Genomic DNA, 23,232 nt, shown 5'->3' on the forward strand with positions numbered 1-23,232 from the left:
TTCCGCCTCAGGAAGCACCTGGGCCCCTCAGCAGCAGCAGGGATTTCTGTCCCAGACACCTATCTCCGGGTACGTGCTAGCACGTTGCACACACACTGCTGGCCACCACCAAGCTGTTAGAAAATGTCAGTGAAATGCCCTCTTTAAGCTGCTTCGCTGCCATCTTGTTTTAATTATAAACAAAGTTGAAAAGAAAAGAAAAGAAACGAAAAAAAAAGGGAAAAAACCCACACACATTTAGGCAAACTGCAGTGCAAGGGGAAGACCTTAAAGGCTTTTTTAAAGCTCGCCATAAATCCCAGCAAACCAGACCCTACCTAAAACAAGGCACCACTTAGCATTAAGCATCCTCAGTTGATGCAAGTATTAAGTGAAGGAAAGCGAAGAGCTTTGCTGGATTTGAACCAGTGTCAGGCTCCTTCCTTCAAGGCACTCCTCCTCTTCCCACGCACAGACCTGGGGGCCTGCACGTGCCCCACAAAGGAGCCCGGACGTGTGCTCGGCCTGCCTCACTACTCTAATTATTTCAAGCAAACTTAAATATTCTTCTAAGCTATTCTAACGTGCTACACGACATCCTGCTCTACTCACTCATGTGCTATATATTAATATTTGGGGAGAAAAAAAATCACAGCACAACAATGCTTTGAAGCTGTTATGGGGAAACACGACATATTACGGTTTATAATGAAATACACTGCTGGCCATTAGGATTCCACTAACTACAAGGATCTCTCGCTGAGAAGTAATTTATCTGCCAGTTTTGCTGCGAGCAGAACAGGGCGCCTGAATGAAAGGCACTGATGTCAGCAGGCTGGCATGCCAGCCACCGAGAACATCCTTTGATTTGTTTGAATACAGAATTTGGAAAATAATTATTTTCAACCAAATACATTTGTTCTCAAAAGTAAATCTTTACATAGCACAGGCACTTTTTAACCTCCTGACCTTCACCATCTGCAGCTCGGTTTATACTTCCAAAAAACTTGCTGACATCTGCTGAAATACCAAACAGCGGCTGAACACAACACAAGCTTGAGCTGAGCAGAACGTTTTAAAGAGAGACCGTCTTCAGCTCCTGCTTCTGCCAGGCGCAGAGACAGGCACGTTTTTCAGACTAATCTGCACCTTATTCACCTTTCAATGGATATAACACTTTATGTAAAATAGTCAATGCAGTGAATGATGTGAGACAGCCTGGTCCTCTGACCCTTCTGCATTTTGGGCCGTGGAAGGGCAGCTTTAGCAAAGCCTGAGCTGTATGTCAGGGTACCATGGACAAGATATTTCATGGTCTATGTTTCTAAATGAAAATTAAAACAAATGTGCAAATTCAAACACAGATTATATTCCTTAGGTAACAGCCTTGTTTAAGTCTCTGTTCACATCTACTCACACAACCGCACAGTCCGAGAGAAAGCAAAGGAACCCTACTTGAGGAAAGGAAGCAGGCTTCAGCTGGATGATGTTGGCAACAACGGTAGACAGGAGAAGAAAATCATCAGGAAGAAGACAGGTAACAAAAACTGGCAGAGCCATGGCAGAGCCCACCTCAAAGAAGCTTGGGACAGGGGTATTATCTAAGCAGTGAGCCCTACTAATGCAGAAGCAAACTAATAGCAATGAGACCTCACTGCATTTTTCATTTTGCATCAGTTTATAACAGGTGACTGTCTGAGGCCATCACCATCTTTAGCCTGCTCGGAGCAGACACCCAGCAGTGAGACCACTGCCCAGGCAGATGACTTACAGCAAAACTGAACACATTTACTTAAAGCACAAACTGCACAGGAACCAAATGGCCGCTGCTGGGGACCAGTGAGGCATACTTAACTTTACTCACAGAGTCCTGCAGAAAAAAAAAAAGTGTGTGTGTATATATATATATATATAAATATATATATATATATATTTGCCATGTGTAAGGCATATAAATGATGCGGAAACAAAATATCCAGTCTCCCACCTTATATGGATTTTAAGCTGTTTTGTTCTTTGTAAATGTGTCTCACTCCTGCTTTGCCCACCATGACGGGTGGGCACAGCCACAGCCTGTTACAACTCTTCTCCACAGCCACACCTGACAGCCATGAAAGTACTGCAGAACCTTTTTAAAGCAGTTTAGCCAGTGGAGTTAAAAGCAAGATGAAAAAAGGGAAGCAGTCGGTGTTTATTTTGTGACACAGGAAGCTTACTCCAGTGCTTGAAGTAGCAGCTGCGTGATGCTCTTTCACTTCTGTATGGAGGTCTAACAGCTCGTTTTCAGCTGTATCTGTCCATAAAATGTTTTAAGGAAAAAGGAAATGCCAGCCTGGAAACAACCGGCACCACGACGGGCAGATTCTCACCTAGGTGGGAGTACATTTACACCTGCAAATAGGCAAACGCCACAATCTCAGACATAAACTGGGTGACAGCAGACGCCGAGCTGACTTGTGCAACAGAGCGGCCACCAGCACATCGCTGCTTCCTGCACGCCTGCCCCTGGCCCTGCCCGGTGTCTGCCGAGCGCAGCGCAGGGCGCAGTCAGCCAGGGCACTGCCGGCCTCCCGCACAGCTCGGCTGCCTGGGGGGCAGGAGCGATGGCATCGGGCTAACCTGGGCATCAGCCTCACCTGCTGCTCCCTGGGACACCCACTGCAGGCTCCCCGTCCTCCAGGCACGGCACAAGCCTGCTCTTCAGCCACCACAACCACTATTTATTCATTTATTTGTTTATTAACCTCTGCCGTTAACTACCAGTCAGTTCAGCCATGCCAGCGAAGGCAGAAGACAAACACAGGACAACCCGTGATGGCTCAACCATCCCGGTTCCTCCCTCAGGCTTCACGCACAGCAGGCAGTGCCTCGCGTGGATGGGGACTTGGCACCCAGGCACGAAGGCTGACCTGGCTATCATGAGAAGCAAATCTGAGGTGAAAATTTAAAGGAAAAATAAAACAGGAAAAGAAACCTCAGAGGCTCAATGAGAGAAAATTTGGGCTGCAATTTTGCCTGCAGCAACTGTTTCTCTTACTGTTGGCTGTACCTGACTACGTTCAGTTCGCATCTCTGTTGCAAGAGGCTTTCAGCAAATCATGCAGGAAAGCTGGGATATGGCTAGGTTAAAATCAGAATATGGCTACACTTTAAAAACACAAGCTCCCCATCAACAGCCACTGCTACAAAGAACACAGAAGGTCCCCAAAGATTACAGACAACTTCCTACTCGAAAGTGCTGAAAACAATATGGAAAAGTTACCCTATGCTAGGAGACCTATTTTACTTAGCGTATTCCAAAAAAATGGTGATGAGAACAAATCTGATTCTTCTTAACCAGCGTTATGACTAAACCACCGACCCACACAGTTCTGCGTACTGGGTAACTTGTGTGGATTTATCTATGGGCTTCAGAAGTACCACTGAATTAGCAAACAAACATAAACCCCCAAATACAAAGCCCCCTTTCACTAACTTGCTCTAAACCCACTGACAGAACAAGTCAGGAGGCAGACAAAAAAAAAAATAAAACACCATTATTTTGGCCACGCTCCCTAGTGTCACATCAGGAAGTGGAGATAATAACTTCACATCCTCTTCAAGGCCAAGCAAAAATCTTTTTTTCAGAACGTATGTGGAGATAATCTTACCCAAAGGCCTGACTTGCAGGACTCCAAGTCAAATTTTCCAACACAATCTGTACTATGAAATCAGAAGCGAAACTCCAGTGAAACACAGGCAGAAGGAGAACACGTCAGCGGCTGCACAAGGCCAAGGGGGACTTGATGATTACTATTATTTTACACAGCAGGTTCTCAGGAAGCAGGACAGATGGAGAAAGGCATTTTGGGGGGATTATTAATGAGCATTTATTACTCTTAGTGAAAAATACCTGAATAAGGAGATATGAAGGAGCATTCGCCATCTCAGAAGCATTGCTCCACTGCTCCCAGGCAGTCGACTGCTCAGCGGAAGCCTCGGGTAGCGGGCTGCAGAGCATGACAGCCCCTCGGTCCCACTTTTGTCATTTCTTTTTTTGTAAACATCAAGGCTAACGTGCCTCAGCTCTCGCAGCTCCTGACATTTTCTGAGATGCTATCAAAATTAATAAGCTCCCCTCGTTCATTTTCATTTTGATAACAGATCCCTAGCAATCCCAGTAAGGCACTCCTGCGACTTTAAACCATCCAATAATTGTGTGCTAATAAGTGAGATCTGTTAGACTCCGCAGCAGACTCCCAAAGGAAGCCACATCACACTCCAGAGCTAAAGCTAGACTAAATAAAACAGTACAAGTCATGCATCAGGCAGCGTTACTTCACCAGCAATGGGATGCGTGAAAGCCCGGGTGCTGGATGGAGAGATCTGAAGTAGAAAATTAGAGAAGAAAAAAGCAAAACTGATTTTTTTTTTCTCTACTTATGTTTATTCATGAACTTCACTTAACTTGATATCCTAAGAATTACTGAGCCATCATTAAATCATTCTGCAGCTGTACTTCTTATGCATCCTCCTCCAAATATAACAAAGCTTTCTGGAAAACCTGAATGTTTAATTAGAGTGCTGGTTACCTCCGCGTGCAGCTGCAAAGCCTGCTACTAGAGGCAGAAAGGGGGAAGCAGGAACAAAGCTGCTGGCTCCTGACACACAGCTCTCCCCCAGGACAACCTCCTGGAGGATTAAGGGCTCTCTGCTGCTCTCATACCACAGTTGGTGCTGACTGAGCTCTCCTCTCTTTGTCTCCCAGGGCCAGGTACATTATTTTGTGGAAAATCACCAGGTTTCTCAAGGGTGATGCAAACTTCCAGCATCAGAGTAACCACAGAACATGTCAGCCTCAAATCACCAAGCTGGCTCTCCTCGTGGGATGCCACTGCCCTTTACCTGTACTGACTCACCCCACAGTGCCCCTGTCTGCAACAGAAGACCGTGAGGATGCTGTGAACACGTAACACACGAGTTGGCTTTGCAGGACCTCAGCTGGTACACGCTGCATCCCCAGAAGAGGGCACAATCCTTACACTACAGCGGAGGCAGCAAATCTAGGCCTTCCCCTTCCCACGTGGCTGCAAAAACAAATTAACTTAGTGGAGCATGGTCATTCTCAAAACTGCCTTCTGAAACTGAAATCAAGTCAAAGGGCAAGGAAGAACCTGAAGTGCATCACATAGATGTCACACCTGCCCTCCTGTACTAATTCATCGAGATTAAAACACATTAACCTGTTAGACTGAAAAGCACTTCCTCCTCTAGAGATCTCTCCCTTTTATAAATTCACCAAGCACACTACAGAGAAGTATGACCTCCTCGGTGTTTTATCAGCGTTATTTCATTCTCTATGAACATTTAGCCTAAGGAACAAGATCTTAAAACAGCCACTAAAACTCTGCTCCCACAAAAGTAAGTGTTTGTGGTGTTTGTCAGTAAAGCACTTCTTAATGATACAGTGAAGTCTTCCACTTGGGTTTGCCACAGTTGGTTTGATACTGCGTGCCTAGCCCAAACTTAAACGTAAATTTAATGACTAGATTAAAGATTTTCTAATTTAATGCATTATTTTCTTGCTGGCATGTTGCAACTAATAATAATTTACAAAATATTTCAGTTGCAAATATGCCCATACATATCTATTGAGAATATGAAATAACTGAAGTATTTCACGGCATGCATATTTATGTATAAGCATATACATAAAGGAAAGTGAAGAGCAGCAGACAGAAGCCCTGGACTGTGGTGGTGATGCGGCCCACCGGAGATGTAAACAAGCTTCCTCCCACAGGCTGCTGAAGAGGCACCAAACATTGGTGAACACAATGGACGTGAAGTCTTAACAGAAGCCAGTAGGAATCTCTCTCCTTAAGCGCTTTCTGGAGGACCCCACACTAACTTCTCACACACAAGGTAAAACACAGGTCTTTGGCAGCTTAGACCCTGCAGTCCTGCTGGATCCTGTCTCATACTGTCACAGATTTACTCCTGCACAAGCCCAAGGCCCTGTGCACCACAGCCTTCTGAGCCCAGCTGAAGGCGGTCAGGGCTGAGTTAGGGGAGCTTTTTTGCCTGCTCCTGGGAAGGGGAGACAGTCTGATGGGCTCCTTCCCCGGAGTCTGCCCCAGCTGCCAGGTGAGATTACAGACCCACAGACAGGCAGAGGAGATCACACCCTCTCCATCTACAGAAAGCAGTCAGGTCTGGCCAAGCAGAGCTGGTTTGTGCAGCCCTTACTCTCTGCTAGATGTTTCATCGCCCATTCCAGCCCATGCCCATCACCAAACCGCAGCACTGCGGGGTGATGGGCACAGCATTCAGGCTCCCTTCTGGCCAGGATAATGGTGGGAGTCGAGGGATTTTGGAGACTGTGAAACCTGAGTCAAGGCTCTGGTGTGCTTTCATAAAAACCACTAGCTACATCAATCTAAGATATTGCAATTATGCAGGAAAATTGTGTCGCCGTGTATGGTGGGGCTGGGTACGGTGTCATTACAGGGCTTGGGATACAACCAACTTTCACTTTGATAAGCAGTATTTACCAGAACAAACTCCGAAGTGTTGCTTTCAAGTCAGCTATTACTCTGACAGTGATGGTGTCACTGACACCAAAACCGGTGTTTCTGCCTGATGGGTCTGTGGGACTCAGGCAGAGCTTCTGGCACTTGGATCTGTCAACACACAGTAAGTCCTGGGTCCCCTGCAGCGAGGTTCAGGTGGGCAGCAACACCTGCCTCTGGCACACCGAGACAGTACCTAGTGCTCCTGGACAGGGTTCCTCTTACTCAAGCTGGTGTAGTGATGGGATTTCCCTTCTTTCAGAAAGTTGATTCTTTAGTTACCCTGAGAATATGAAGTCTTGCATTTTTCAGTTGTTAACACAGCAACTTTCATGTAAAGGACAGGGTGATAAAAAGTCAGATTAATTTGAGTTTGACATCACTGAATTTGCAGAAGGAGCAGTACAGCAGTTAAGTATTGGAGGGGCAACACCAGTCCCAGACAACAATGCTGGCATTTGAATCACATGAAGGGAAGGCGAGTCCAATCACACAAGCCTGAGCTTGAAATAAAGAGGAAGAACTGCAGCATAAAGCAGTGCATTCACTAGAAAAAGTCTGGGGCTTTTTCAAACCTTCCTGTAGGTATGTTTGTCTCATCACACTGTCTTCTATTCTTGGAAAAAGGCAACACCCCAGAGCATTAACTGTACTCTGAAACTATCCACCAAACAAAAAGGGGAATATTTTGCAGATGTTTTGCTCTAAGCATCTTGTGTTTTATTTTTCTGAAAAATCTAACCTATCTTATTTCTAAAAAATAACTGTCTTGATAAGCAGATAATCGAATGAATCTGTCGTTAACACTATACAGCTGCAGCAAATGCACAACAGCATGGACTCCATTATTCTGCATTCAAGGAAAATCTCTTCTAGCTAGAGTTTCCTGAAGAGTAATTTGATAGAGTAACTACCCTGAAAACAACTTTTTGCACTCAAGTAGTAGTCACACCAAAAGAAACACAGGCTTCTTAAGAAATAAAAATAAAAAACCTGCTAGAAGAGATTTTCAACATGCAAGTCCCTCCAGCATGCAAGACCCTATTGCTGCAACATTCAGTATCCAGTTAGCCCCCTGCTTACCATGGAGCTCTGCTGAAAGCAACATGATCTAGTGATCGAGTGAGGAGCTAAACCTGCACAAATTCAAACAAAAAACACAAGGTGCAAGTCTTTACCTACAAAAGCACTTCAATTTTAATATCTTACCTCTGGCTGTGATGGACTCTCTTACATTAAATCTTACATTAAATCAAGACTGGAAACCTTTCTGCAAGTTAGTCTAGATTGGGAACAAGTTAAGACCTGCATCAAACAGGAAATCAATGACTGTCATGATCCTCTGACACAAAAACAATCAAACAATAAGACCCAAACAACAGACCAGAGTGATGCAAGGAATCTCTGGTCAGAGTCAGGAACTGGCTCCAGAGAACACAGAAGTAACACACTACCTTACCTTGTTTACATCCAAATACTCTAACTTTGGCACTTCTGCCGTCTCTTGTTCCTCACTACTTCCTTCATCAATGTCACTGTCTTCATCCTGCGTGGAGTCTCTCTTCTGCTCTGCAGAGGAAGATTTGGGGCCCTTTTTGTCTGGTTCCATCTCCCCCGGATTCCCAGCCACGCTGGGCTTCTTCTGTTCTGCACCTTCTTCGTTTGGGAAAGTTTCTCCTGCCACGCTACAAGAAGGGCTGTCAATGCCACTGTCTCTGTTAGGAATTTTACCATTACTGCTCAGTTCTGCAGTTGAGTCTTTATTGCTAAGCTCTCTAGAGGGTTCTTTGCTCACATTCACAGCAGTACAGTCTTCATGGCTTTTGTTATCGCCTATGCTTAGCTCTTTAATTTTCATTATGTCTGTGTTAGACAGATCCGCACTGCACGGTACGTCTGGCTCATTTTCATCTGGCTCACTTTTTTCATTTGTCGAACAGCCGCTGGAAGCTACCATGTCACAGTCACACGAGCTCGGTTGTTTGGATGAGTCCAGGCCAGGCTCCATCTTAAGAGCTAAATTTAGCTGGTTCCTTTGAAGAATATGTACAGGTTGCCTGCAGGTGAAGAGAAAGCACCCCAGTCATTCCTATTAACACTCAGAGACTTCAGAAGTGCCTCAAAAGAGACAGGGCCTGACTGTTATCTGATTCAAGCTATATTTCTTACAGCCCCCTCATAATCCTAGGAGGTGTGCAAACACATCACTGGAACAACATTCACCCAACAATTTCAGGTAAAAGCATACCACTCTAGCCATAAGCTTAACTGAAAAAGTACCATTAGAATCCCAGATCTTTAATACTCCCCACGTGTACTTGAAGAACAGTTTAGTTTGAAGGTTTGTGGCAAGGAGAACCGTCTTTTAAAAGAACCATTTGTTTATGAGCTTGTTTAAACAACTCAGCCTCTTCAACAGAACAAAGCCTTTCCAGAAAGTTATATTCTGCCAGAGAGGGGACGTTTCTGAAGCACAAGAATGCATTAGTTTCTATCTGAAGAGGCCTTACTAGATTCACCCAGGTGACAGTACATTCTAAGGCACAGTACAGTGTCTCTGTCCCTATCCCCCTCTTTATGAAATGAATCACTTAGCTCCATCAGGCAGATTTGGTCTTTGGAGAGGATTTTTATGTGTTTGTAAAAGGAGTTGCTTTACATATATTTATATATACATGCACAACCCTATTTAACATCTTTTATATATAAAGTTTCAAGAAACAATTATATATTATGCCATTTCACAATACACTGACATTGAACTATCCCCTGCCTCAAAGAAGCAACATAACAGTAAGTCTGACATTTACTGAATCTGAGACAGAAAACTCAATTATTTTATAGCAAAACTCAATTATTTTATAGCAGTATTTCCTATAAGGTGAAAACAATTTGATATCAAGACGACTTACCAAAAGCAGACTCTGGGCTACTTACTTGTGGTAGAACACTTAAATTCATTGGACCTTCAGCTCCAAGTTACAAACTAATAATCACCGAAATACGTGCTTTTATAAAAAACTCTTCTGTAGTCAGTCAAGTTTTGCACTTTCAGAAGAAAACATCCTGAGAGGAGTTTCTAACATGACAATTACAATCAACGTTTTCTCTTGTTATATTTTAAGTTAAAATTGTAAAAGAGAGATTATAGCAGATCTCAAAGACATATTTACCTAATACTTTCAAATTTCTCAATGAGAGTGTTGACTCCTGCTGATATTGGTATTTCTTCCTCTCCAGGCGCTAAGCTCCTTGATGACTTGGGATCAGCTGGTAAAGGCCGAGAAGGTGCAGGAGGAATTCTTTCCTGCCCAGGTTTGAGATGTATAGGCTTAGGAGGTACTAATAAAACAGAGGGAAAAAGCACAAGGATAAATCTCCCCTCTTCTTTATTCTAAACTGAGAAAAAAAATCCAAGCACGCAATGCAGAATGAAGAATATCCATTCTTTCAACCTTCTTTATAAATTATGTTGGTGCAGTTCCAAACTATTTCTTACACAAAAGCAGACTGCTGTACACTAAAGAAAAACGACAGTCTTCTATTTTGCATTTCTACAGTTGTATCAGATGAGCTAACGAACAGAGCGGCTCAGAAATTTACCGCTTCCTTGTTACCAAACAGGATGCACAGCTCACACTTAGTTTTTGCAAATGGGCTCACCATCTCAATCACACGAGTTTCCCCTCCCATAACTTTTCAAGACTCTAGCACTCTGTTGAATCTCTTATGCTGGGAAAAAAAAAAAGCAAAAACAAAACAAACCACCAAAAAACAATCCCACCATGGATTTCAGTGCCTGGTATTTGCTTGGCCAAAAAACCCACAAGCAGAACATAATAGCTTTTCTTCCTCTCATTCTCCCTCCCCCATCTCTTCCGTGGTGTAGTCTTCATAAATTTCCTTCCTCTTTTGGTTCTACATTGAGTTATATACTATATAAATAAAACGCATTGTAAGAATGTATACATTCTGCTTAAGAATTCATTGGGAGGCAAAGGTGCAAAGTCTAATACAGTATTAAAAGGAAAAAAAAGTAATTTTAAAAAAATGTATTCAGACCTTATATTGTTGCAGGGTAAATGGGTTTGGAAATACGCAAGCAGTAACCCATGGCAACAGGTTCACGTGCTGTTACAGTTTCATACAGTGAAACCAGCTTCACATAAGCAGACCTTACAGGAGGAGGTAGGAAAACCACCAGTGCAATCACTCCGAGGCACACGCTACTTGGAGCAGTACTGCCAAATAGCCCTTCTGATCTAGACTATCCAAAGAGTCAATAAACAAATGAGGAAACTCTACATATGAGTTTTATTAAACAATGCTTTCAAGAACAATTTACTTCAAGCATTTCCAATTTTTAAATGGTCCATATGGCACATCAGCATAATGTGATTAAAATTGTAATGGAGCTTCAATTAGCAACTGTTCTGAATGCAATTTCAGGGTTACTTTCTTTAGGAAGATAACTGAGGCATATACACCCAAAATAAGTCAACTGCTGTTGTCCCTACCCTGCAGAAAGCCGACTGTGTTAAGCTCCAGGTCAGCCTCAGCATCCTCCCTCCTCTAGCTACAGGCGGTCGCTGCCTGAGGTCAGTGATGAAGAACTGCTAGAGTTTTCGAACTCTGAGTATAGGCAGACTTAAAACTACCTACATTACTGAGGTCATTTCAGCACCAAAGAATAAAATCACATTTTCTAATGATTTGAGCTCTAATGGGACACTTCCTATAAAATGACCAACTTGCCCAGTGTCCAAAACCATTTGGAATTCCTGTCTTAAATTAAAGGTGTTATAGTTTGATTTTGAAAACACCACCACGAAACCTGTCTTACACACAACTAACAGTTAAACAGGAAAATTATTTATACTCTTTATAAAACCAGTATCGGTGTGACAGACAGAGGCAATAACCTACCCTACATCTCCTATTAGGACCTTAAGAGCTTGTAACTGGCCTGCAGCACTCAAAAGGTGAACTTCATTGTCTCTGCCAAAGTATTTACAGTAACAATAATGCACGTCATTTCTATCCATGTAAACACTTGAAAACATTTAAAACCTTTCCTTTAAATCTTTCCTGTTAGTGGACTCCACCTGAACCATTTGAGAAATTACACTCTAAAGTATATGATATGCTGTATTAAGAAGGAAGAAAAAGTGTTCCCTTCTGTTCTGATTTTTGTTATTTGCCAATGTAATTTTGAGAAACAGACACATCAGCACAGAGTCAAATTCGCTGGCTTTCTTAAATGCTACTTACAAAGCAAAATTTAAACCACAAAAGATACGTGCTGAAGAGCTGACACGCAGAACCTACATTCAGAATTTTCAAGGAAACAGCCTTCAATATCACAACAGCCAGGCAGCTCTGCCTCACCTATAAACACACAGACATCTATTTATAACTCATGGGAGAAGACAAGATAGGCTTTTCAAAATTCACATTACATCGTTGTGTGAAAAGCATTCAAACAGCATAACCAATTTGCCAATTCCCACTCGTGAGCACATGACAAAATCCATTAAATGACAGGGCACACATTCGTTACCTCTCTGTCAATTTTACAGACTTTTAAACTCAAAATCAATTTAGGCTTCTACAAAAGAAGTGAATGATAGATTTGCATGCTAAAAAGGAACAATAGTAGATGAGCTCCATCTGTATCTATATCACCACAAGGACTAAATGAACAGTCACTCCTGAAAAAACAAAAGATGCTGCTTTCAGCTGTGGATACAGGACCCAACATGGGAGCTCAGCCACAACCCCTACCCCTGCTCTGAAGCCACCTTCCACGATCCCAGCCCTTGCAGGAAGTAGTGCTGCTATTTCGTCACTCCACTTTGAACTCCCCTTCTGCCTCTCACCCTCACACCGGGGCCCGAGCACAGCAGCACGACTTGGAGGCAGCTTCCAGGGCCCTCCTACACACAGACAGGTAAACTGGTGGAGAACGGGAAGAAAGGCAGCCACAAAGAAGAGATTAGCATCATGGGACACGTTCAGGTGGTGCCTGAAAGCTGAAGCCATGCACTGGAATGGCACTTCCCCAATCCTCCTCCCCTCTGAAGATTTGAAGTAGCAGCCCAGTGCTATTTGCAGCAGGCAGAAACCAAGACACACAGCCTTTGTTGCAGAAGAAACAAGTGAAATAATGAGAAGCAGCATGACAGAAATAGAAAAGGGGAAGGCAAGGTTAAATATCTGGGAGAAGTTATAGCCCAGGCTTGGCCCTGGCTCTGTAAAACAGCAGGGAATAAGGACTCTCCCTTTGCTGTGACTTGAGCGTCTCAGCCTTTGCGTTACCTTAGCCCTCCCAGCGCACCGACTGCCCTAGTGCAACAGTTGACAAGGGAAGACCGTCCGGTGTCATCTACATGGACTTCTGTAAGGCCTTTGGCACGGTCCCACATGACATCCTGCTCTCCAAATTGAAGAGAGAGAGATTTGAAGGGTGGACCATTCGGTGGATAAGGAGTTAGCTCAAAGGCCACACCCAGAGGGTGGTGGTCAGTGGCTCTGTGTCCAGATGGAGGCCACTGACGAGCGGTGTCCCTCAGGGATCTGTCCTGGGACCAGGACTGTTTAATGTCTTTATCAATAACACAATCAGTGGGATTGAGTGTACCCTCAGCAAGTTTGAAGATGACATCAAGCTGAGTGGTATGGTTGATACACCGGAAGGAAGGCATGCCATCCAAAGGGACCTGGACAAGCTGGAAAAGTGGGCCCACATGAACATAATTGGCCTTCAACAAGGTGCACATGGTGCACCTGGGCTGGGGCAGTCCCAGACATGAGTACAGACTGGGAGAAGAACTCATTGAGAGCAGCCCTACAGAGGACTTGGGGGTTCTGGTGGACGAAAGGCTCAACATGAGCCAGCAGTGCATGCTTGCAGCCCAGAAGGCCCACTGTGTCCTGGGCTGCAACACCAGAGGGGTGGGCAGCAGGGGAGGGAGGGGACTGTCCCCCTCTGCTCTGCCCTTGTGAAGCACCACATGGACGCCTGGATCCAGGCCTGAGACCCCAGATCAAGAAGGATACGAGGCTGTTAGAACAGGTCTGCAGGAGGGCCACAAAGGTGATCAAGAGAGTGGAGCACCTCTACTATGGAGAAAGGCTGAGAGAGCTGGGGCTGTTCAGCCTACAGAAGGCTCTGGGGAGATCTCATTGCAGCTTTTCTGTAAAGGGGACTTATAAAACAGATGGAGAGCAACCTTTTGCTCAGGCAGATAATGGTAGGACAAGGAGGAATGGTTTTAAACAAAAGACAGGAAATTTAGATTAGAGGTGAGGAGGAAATTCTTCACTCAGAGAGCAGTGAGGCACTGGCACAGACTGCCTGGAGAAGCTGTGGATGCCCCAGTTCCTGGAAGTGCTCAATGCCACGTTGGACGAGGCCCTGGGCAACCTGATCTAGCGGGTGGCAACTCCCACTTCTCAGGAGAAGAAGCCATTTCTAATTTACAAAGTCAATAATGGCAAAGGAAAAAAAAAAGCCATCTCCCAACCTTGCAAAGGATCTTATACATTGTTCTCTACTGTTATATGTATGCTCATTGCAGGTAATTTTAAGAACTATTTTTATTATAAAGAAATGCAGTGAAATGATAAAATCATTATTTAAATTTTATGTGAAAGTATCTTTAAGGAAGATGACTGGCACATTCACGACCAAGTCTTGTAGTGATGATTTGTAGCTTTGGCTAAGTTGGCTCAGTCTGAGGTAACCCGTCTGATTTTCAAGTACTGGGTAATAGGTGACAGTGTCCCATGGGAATTTTGACTGGGACCTGTCAAAAAAGGGTCTGGGGAGACCAGAAAACTTGCTAGATCATGGTTCTTCCTGACTTCTCTTCTACCATAGATTGGGGTTGTCACCTATTTCACTCTGAGTCTGGCGGGACTGTGGAATTACCACAGCCCACACGCTACCCATGAATGTGACTGCCTTAGCTCATATTTCTCATTTTTAAAATACATTCATTCCATTTCAGCATTTCCTGTTGCTACACACAGTTCTTAGTATAAATGGAAAACAGATCCAGGTTTAAACAATAAGCTATTCTAATACTTTAAAAAAATGATAGAGAATGAAAAAAATATTGCTAAATTAAACTTCGATTTCACAGCTGCATGACATTTAATAGCAGTAAAGGAAATATGAATCAACAAGTTAATCTGTTATTCCTGAACCAATTCTTCAGGGCTTCCCCAAGATGCTATCTAACAAGGGAAAAATGAAAATAATAAAACCCTACTAGTTGTATTTGAACCTTAGAACATAAAATAACTACTTTGCTGTGACTTAAAAAAGAATTAAAAATATTACACATCATGTGTGATAGAAGCTTGCACAGTTGCTAGGAGGTCAAAGCCACTTGCCTTGGGGTTTCTGCAGAGGATGCATTTTGGCCAGTGGAGCTTTGGTCTTGGGCTTCCTTCCAGTTTGATGGATACATTGTGCTGGGCTGATATGCTGCAGCTCCCCACATGCTTCCAATGCTGGATTTGAGTCAATGTGACATTTGATTTGAAAAGGAGAACAAGGGCAACCTGAAAGGGAAAAAAAAAAAGGCAATATTTACTTCCTTCTATTAATCCTAGCAAAAAATTTAGCTACTTCTAGAAGCATATCATTCATATTACATTCTGAGGGAAGGAGGGTAGAAAAGGAGCAAGGCACTCACTCAGAAGTTATTACAAGCAATATATCCAGTCTTAATAGTCACGTCATGCTGACTGGTAAGTCAGCACACGTTTTAGAATGTAATTAATGACTTATTTCTTTACTACCAACACCCAAAATAAAAGAATAAATACGAAAGATAAAAGCCATTTCAAAAGGATTCCTCCAAACAGAGATATATATGCCCCAGCATACAACATCATGCTGTTTGGTAAAACAAACAAAACCAAAACAAACAAAAAGCACCACCTAAGTTATGGTGAATATGTCCCGTGGGGGGACAGATTGGTACAAGCTCCATTCCTTCAGAGATTTAATCATCCAAGCTGCATTTTACTGCTATTTATTATTCCTTATTACATAAAATATTAACATTCCCTCAAAAGGCTCCAATCTAAAAGATCCCACTGAGATATGATCCAGTGGGAAAATAGAGAAATGCATAATTAATGTTTGTTTGTCTTTTAATTTAGCATTCTTGATTCATTCCTGTGTGTACTGTGGAAAACCCATATATTCACTTTCACATAGTTTTTTTTTTTGACTTGGGGTTGTTTGTTTTTTTTTTGGACATGTGGCAAGTCTACAGCTACATGAAATCCTCTAACCAGCTTTAATAGCATGTCATAAGAAGGCATAAAAAGGTTTAAAAAAGGGTGTGATTTAGGATTGCTGCATATGAACACACGAATATATATGCTTCTGGCAGTCCTAAGAAATGGAAAACGTATCAAATCTAGAAACGTGAATGATAATCCACAAAATTATGGCAAAGAAAGCTTGACAAACATTCTTTCCACATCCCTGTTTTCAAGTGGACTAGCTGAAATGCCCAGAGCCTTCCTGGAGAGAGGTGAGCTGCACCACATAGGGAGGATGCACTCAGTGTAAGAACAAATCTTAGCCTTCCTGGGATGTGCTCAGGAACACGGCATTAGCTTCACAAATGCAACCTACTTGTGGCTAGATTTATATTTGGATCAAAAAACTGAAATGACAAGCACCTCCATCCACAGCAGCTAAATTATCCTGGGTTTACACCAATGGTATTAAATCAGGATGTGACCTTTTGGGTAACGACTTTGAAATCTGAGCCTCACTGACTGCTTTAGAAGATTAGCTGATGCAGAAACTTTCACAGTAGTACACATAAAAAAAAAAAGGCATAAAATATTAATTTTGCTGACAAAAATAGGTTCAGGTGGCACAAAACTATTTCCTGACCTCCGCCACCCAAATATACAACCCCATATTCCTCAGAATGGCTGCCAGTTGTTGCTGTTGAAGCTTCATTAACATTTCTACCATGAAATCTGCTTTTAAGCAGATCTGAGACCAGCTATTAAAACATACTTCTGTCTGAAACCAGGAATTTATAAGCACTGGGTTTTATTCAAATAGAATTTTGCATATCAGGAAAGTGCAGTGAAAGTAGAGTAGATTATTAGAGCAGATTAATAGATTATTACAAACAAATCAGCACGGAAGGAGCTTATGTAGATGCCTCCGGTCTGGATGCTGAGAGCCCCGTGACAGCGATGGCAGTGCCGTGACGTGGCAGCTTTTAAGAGAAAGGACAGAAACTTCTTCCCTATTAACAGTAGCTCAGCACAGCAAGAAATTAAAAAACGTGCGCAAGGGAAACGCTATAATTCAAAAAAAATAAAAAGGGCAGCACACAGAAGAGAGAGGGAATTGTTTCAGCGTGTATTGACTAGTGGCCATGACTGGTTGGCAATCCAGCAATCTTCTATTTTCCACACGTGCATTTTGCTCCAAGAATTACTGTAACGACCCAACTCTTGGGGACAAGCCTCAGCACCCACAGCAGCTTGCCCCGGGACACCTCTAACCATGCCTGGCTGTTTGAGCTCATAAGCACAGTACCGGCCTCATCCCTAGGGAGTGACGCAGCTCCAGGTCTGGCCTGAAGGACTCTGGGTTCCTGTCCAACCACTGCCAGAAAAGGGGACCGCCTTCATTGGTGTCATTTTGTAAAGTTTCAAAAGAAACTGAAGAACAAAACTTGTTTTCTGGTTCCTACTGAGATTCATCATTGTGGAAGCATAACAACGCGACACCTTTCTTTCTTACTGATAGAAGTCAGGGCTATTGATTACTTGCTCACTTTCAAGTGCAGGACACCAGCAGACACTTATTTCGTGTCTACACTGACAGCTCTTGCAACCTACTTCGGTTACTGAAAAGTGCCTTGACCCTTATTTTATAAATCCAGGTACAAGTTTTCCTCTCCTACTGGACAAACCACTCAAACACTCCTGGAACAAGATCCCTCAGCAGTAATAACTCAGCACAGCGGCAGATGCCTTCATCTTGCCTGAAATGAGCTCTGAACTCGGCTCCAACTGCTCCAGGACTTGTGCTCAGAAGCAGCCACAGAGCAAATAATTAGCAAAGCCTTACACTACTTCGTGTTAAAAAAGACCCATTAAAAAAAAAAAAAAGAAAATCTACTGTCTTCGAAAAATACGGTATTTTATATCCTCTTGTATGTTGCATATACACACTACCAATGAAAATAACACTGCTGGTCATCTCCTGCCTGCACTTAGCCCGTGCGTGTGCTGACGGTACCTCCGAAGAGCAAGCGGGCACAAAGCAGACAAAAAAAACTGATAAACAGTTGGAAAGCTGAGAAACTTGGAAAGCCACAAGTGCCCTGAACACCAAATGTAGTGCTGAGCCTAAATCAAGAAAAGTATGCATGGGTGAAACCACAAAAATGGGTTTCATTCTTTTTTCTTTAATTTAAGCCAAGTTGGTTCCCTCTGTTCATCTCTGATGTGGCCCCTAAGGGCTGCTTTTTGCACACCAGACAAAAATCCACTTTCCTTACATATTTTTTCAAGCGCTATAAAACGATCTGTGAAAACAAGATTTACTGGGTTATTTCCCATGGAGTTCTCCGAGAGCACAGCCCACGGGCTTCAGAGCGTGCTGGGGTGCTCCTGGGGATGGAAGGGACACCAGCCTGAGGCAGGAGCAACTCGGGTAGCCCCCGGGCTGTGTGGCTTTCTGCTGCCAGACACTCCAGTGGGGGGAGATGGCGAAGAGACCCCTTGCCTGTCCTCCTGTGCCCGCAGGAGCAAGGGTACAAACTGCCTCCTCTCTGCCCTGCTGGAATTGTGAAAGCGCGCTCCGGGCTGGAGCAGCGTCCAGATGAGCACCTGGGGAGCGTGCCGGTACGTGCAGACCTGTGCGTGTACCAGAAGATTGCCCGGGTGTCCCCAAACCCGACAAAACGCTGCCGACTGCAAACCACCGCTCCCCCCATGCCCTGCCACGAGATGCCTGGGGACCTGTGACAGCCCCAAGCACAGGGTGCAAAAAGCCTGACCGTGCGCTTCCAAACAAACCAAATTTGGCCAAAAAGCCTCAGCCATGCTGTGCCCAGTCCTAGCGTCTCTACCGTGTTTATGAGCAAGTACTTGGTGGCTTATTTGTAATTTACTCGCATGAACAATGCTGCTGACAATTTCCCACTTCAAAACCAATCCAAGCAGAAAATGACAAAGGCTGTGCTTTCCAGAGATAACGCCTTGATTCTCAAGAAAAAAAATAATTTAATTTGCAGCATATTTTAATTCTACTTCTCCAAAAAAGTTTTGTAGCACGAAAAGACACTCCCAGGTTAAAATAATCAGTTTCCTGGAGGGCTGTGATGGCCAGCAGCAAGACCCGGGAACGCCAGATCAGCAGCTAGTTTGCATCTCCTGCAGCAAGCTGGGCAGTGAGCGGGGGGCTGGCACCACGTGTCCCAGCGTGCTGCTTGGGGGCTTCTCACCCAGTCCTCATGCTGATCCGGAGAGCTTGGTGGCGTCCAGCTGAAAGAAGGGGAGCTGTGACCTCAGCCAGCAGCCCCCCCTGCTCTCCCAGGCGAGGCACGGGGAAGGCGCAAGGGTTAGAAGGGATGACAGATGCAGGACTTACAGAGGAAGGCTCTGCAGACTAAACACACCAGAAAGGCACTGATAAACAACACCTACTTTAAAAGTTCGCCTTCACTGAGAATTAATACCATCGGGGGATTTTTCCAGACATCCAGAAAGATGAACGTGACTTTGTTCCAGACTCTGATGTCACACTGTAAAACAAAGCCTGCTCCAGCCCCTGCCATGCCCGAAGCACCCAAGCGCAGCTACCAGAGCTGCTCCTGGGCACACCCCGAGGCAAACCAAACCCTGCTGCTGCTGCAGCCCAGCGGTGAGCCCAGCTCAGGCAGCAGGCACGGATGCCTGGGAAGGGCTGGCAGGAAGGCAGAGCTGCTCTGGGGGTCCCAGAGGGGACCCTCCGGTGCCCCGGCTGCCCCACAGCTCCAGCCGCTGCTCCTGGGGCATCTCCCTGATGGATCGAAGGAAGAGAAAATGGCCTTGGCAACAACTGCAAGGGCTTCCTGGGGCTGCTGTCACTATGGTCATCCACTGGGATCGCCCACAAGGTGGCCAAGCAATGGGAGCTTCCAGTTTCCTACTATTTTGCTGATTTGGGCCATCTGTAACATCAGTGAAGTCAGTAGCTCCAAGAGGCAACAGTGTATTTGTGATCCACCAGGTCCAGCTCTAAGAGCACAGGAACATGTGATTCCCTGTTCTTTCTTCAAGCATATATATAAAAGGGCAGCTATTCCCGGGAGAAGCTGGCTGTGACACCCAGAGATGGCCCTAGCAGCGAGGACTCCACTTCTGATGCTGTCTGCTATATGCTCCATGCATATCAATTGGGTAAGCAACCATCACCGGTCTGGCTAAAAACTGACTGCAGAAAAAAAACACGAAGACAAAGCAGAACATACGTGATGGCAACAGGGGGCTCTGCAGCTAACGGGAGTCTGGACAACTGTGTGCCCAGCACTGAGCAGATTTAATAACAATAATAATAATGATAAATAATAATTATAAATAATGATAACGATAATGCTCACAACAACAACTCTCAACTGTTAACCTCTGGAGTTATTTTGAAAACTGCTCTCCTTATCTAGACATCTTACTCATGGCCCTTCCCTAGGCCTGGCTACAAACTGAGCCCACAGGATGTACCTCTAACCTCCTCTAGCAGGTTTTCATTATTCCCAGTTCAAGCATCTCTGTTTTCAACTGAGCCACCCACTCGGGCATTCCCTAGCGCTGTCTCCAATAGTGAACTTTCTCTCTCTCTCCCTTCCTTCTTTAGCAAAAGCCTTTCAAGGAGGAGAGGCTGGTGGTGTTCTTAAGGCAGAAACCCACTGCTAGAGAGCAAAGTGCTTCAAGGGCAGAGCTAATGCATGCCTCTGAATGAGAAAACCTTGCTAAGAGGAACTCTGTCACAAATTAAACGGTGCTGATTACGCCTTCCCTGTGTCAGCAGGAACCTGTCGAGTGGGATAATACTTTGTCCTTTGTGCCCAGGCAGCGTTACAGACACAGCTGTGTAAGGACTTGCTCAGAGAAGCTAAAGCACTTGCTACACTGTATGGAAACCCAGTCTTTTGAGCCTTAGGTACAACACACTGTAAAGAAACTGGTCTTGCAAATCAAAAGAAAGACGTCCCCTCTAGCAAGGGCAGAACACTACCCCACCTCTTACAGCCAGTTACAAAATGCCCAATGACATCCCCAAAGTGCTCCCAGCCCCAAAGCCTGCCCCCACAAAGTTTTTCCTCCTCTCTCCAACTTCACACGGTGCCTTGCCCCACACCAGCTCCTGCTGAGTCTTTCCCCACGCTGCCGTCTGGCATGCCCTTCCTTTCCCTGTTGCCCTGCTTGGTAAACTCCAGCATCCTCCTCAAACCCACCCAAAACCCTCTTTCCCCCTGCCCAGGACCCACGCACCAGGCCAGCAGAGCCTCGCGGTGCCGACGGCACGGCTCGCAGCCACACTGCAGGGCCACACGCGTGCCCTTCTGTCAAGCCCGGTGACTTCACGACGGTTATTTCTCATGACATCTATTTGTCTGGCATGCCAGAAAGTAAAAAGAGTGACAGCAAAGCTCTCACTGTAAGCTTTCAGAAACAGAAACAAACAAGACGACACTGTGTTTGAAAGCAGGCAAGAATTTGGCATGGATTGCAGTTTTCTATCAAGATAGAGACATAGATCACTTACTTGTATTTGAGCAGAGACACCCACATTTTTCTTACTTGCTCAGCCTACAGGACATCCAAAAAAAAAAAGGGAGAACGGTTCCTTCTGCAGCTCTCATTTCACGGCTCACCATGCCATGCTCACAGGAACTGGCCTCCCCCACCCCACTTCCTACGACCAGTGTGGTTAGGTGACTCAAAGAATACAAACGTGGCAAGCGCAAACCGAGGAGCTTTACTGGGCACAAGTTAAAGGAGATTGCTGCAAGTCTGCAGAAACGGGCTCCTTGGTTTTAAGTTTCATACGTGTCTGAAACACAATACGCAGGATGCAGATGTTTTAGAATCCTGAATCTTTCTAAGTAGAAAAGAAGATAAAGCCAGATCTCCTTAAAACGCTTTCTGTTTAGGTACAGTTCGGTATCAAGGCAAGCGTGGTTAAGTGTAGTAACATGCCACGGAAACCAAGAAATCCCAGTTCTCAGCTCTGAAACTCTGAGACGGCTTCTCTGCATGGACGGCACAGCGGCACTGCCCCAGGTGCACTCACACGTAACCTCCCCAGAAGGGTTGAATGAGGTGTCTGAAGAGCTTTCTGACCATAAAGGCATTACATCTGCTGGGAAACTGCCCACGGAAATGACAGGGAATGTAAGGCAGCAGGGACAGAGCTGGTTAAAAGATTTTCCTAAGTCCTGAAAATTTTCAGCCCTCTCTCTCTCCCCCTCCCTCTGGTCACAGCTCCTCCAGCACAGCCCTATCTTGGGAAATGATATGCTGTGTCCTTATGAGGAAAGCACGGAGATGTAAACCACACCAAATTGTTCAGTGTCTGAGGAGGGCTGTGAGAAATCTGGTAGATTCGGTTCAACTTACAACCACACAGCAATATACCCAGAAGAAAGTCGATCTTCTCCCAGAAGGAACAAACCAGCTAAAATAAACAAATTTGTGCATATAAAGCACAGGAAGGACCAATAACCCCCGGACCTGTATTGCCACAGCATATCTGCTCTGGGATTTGGCAGACTTCTCTCTTGCTCTGACAACTTTTAAATGCCTTGGGTGAGGATGGTTCCTCGAACAGACATTTCTGTAGCTTCCTGAGGGTCACAACTGAACATCACTGTCACAGTGTCACATAAATTTACACGGAGATTTCCCACCTTTAACATAATCAGATTGTTTTAAAGCAAATTACTGCATGCTAACCCAAATAATTCAAGGCTATGCTTCACTGGCACTGGCACACAGTTTATGCTCCTTGCCTTTCATCATCTGAATCCAAATAGATGTTTCTGAGGAATCAGTTTTTAGCTCTGACTTTTTGTTGTTCTCTAAAGCACTTCCAAAGGCCAATTGTTGTAGAAGTATCAGTCCTAAAACTAACTCACTAAGCAGAGCTACAATACACGCCCATCCTGAAGATCCACAAATGCAGGTAGGTATGAAATTCATTGAAATTAATGGTACTTGTCTGGGCACTGAATATTTCATTATTCTCTTCAGGAGAGGATGAGATTTCCGTGTTGATTTATAACCTTTTCCAGTGCTTCTCTGTTTTTACAAGCTCATTTCAGTACCGTCACCCTATCTCTCATTACAGCGCTGTTTTTATTTCCACATCCAGAACAACAGTGAATCGAGGTGCCCGTGCAATGCCACTTGAGACCTCTTCCTCTGGGACATTTCACACTTGATGACACAGCCAGGGATTCCTCCACAACTGCTTTAAAGACACCATCAGAATTAGCTTTTCAACAGACTTGTATCACTCATCACATTAAAATACTTCTCATCCCACTCTCCCCTGTCCTGACAGGGCACTACAGCACCGTGCTCATTTTGCTTTCTGTACATAAGTTAAAAAACCTCACTGCCCAGACCCAAATTTGAGCAGCAAGAATTACCAATCACA

At 44.5% G+C, this 23,232-nt stretch overlaps 1 protein-coding gene across 7 annotated transcripts in view; it reads right to left on the bottom strand.

The window, feature by feature from the left end:
* FGD3 (FYVE, RhoGEF and PH domain containing 3) overlaps nucleotides 1–23,232 on the bottom strand; it is a 115,468-nt gene that overhangs the window by 40,975 nt on the left and 51,261 nt on the right. For 5 of the 7 annotated variants that reach the window (XM_048061399.2, XM_048061397.2, XM_067003250.1 and 2 more), the window contains exons 2-4: nucleotides 14,928–15,098; nucleotides 9,701–9,869; nucleotides 7,987–8,584 (exon numbers count right to left, since the gene is read on the bottom strand). In XM_048061399.2, the coding sequence (XP_047917356.1) occupies nucleotides 7,987–8,584; nucleotides 9,701–9,869; nucleotides 14,928–15,098 (938 nt within the window). Of the gene's footprint in view, nucleotides 1–7,986; nucleotides 8,585–9,700; nucleotides 9,870–10,190; nucleotides 10,354–14,927; nucleotides 15,099–21,336; nucleotides 21,478–23,232 lie in introns of those variants that run through there. The other 2 variants (XM_013187723.3, XM_013187726.3) reach the window with 2 other exon arrangements.

Source organism: Anser cygnoides, chromosome 10 (genome assembly GCF_040182565.1).
Source record: "Anser cygnoides isolate HZ-2024a breed goose chromosome 10, Taihu_goose_T2T_genome, whole genome shotgun sequence".
Taxonomy (NCBI): Eukaryota; Metazoa; Chordata; class Aves; order Anseriformes; family Anatidae; genus Anser; species Anser cygnoides.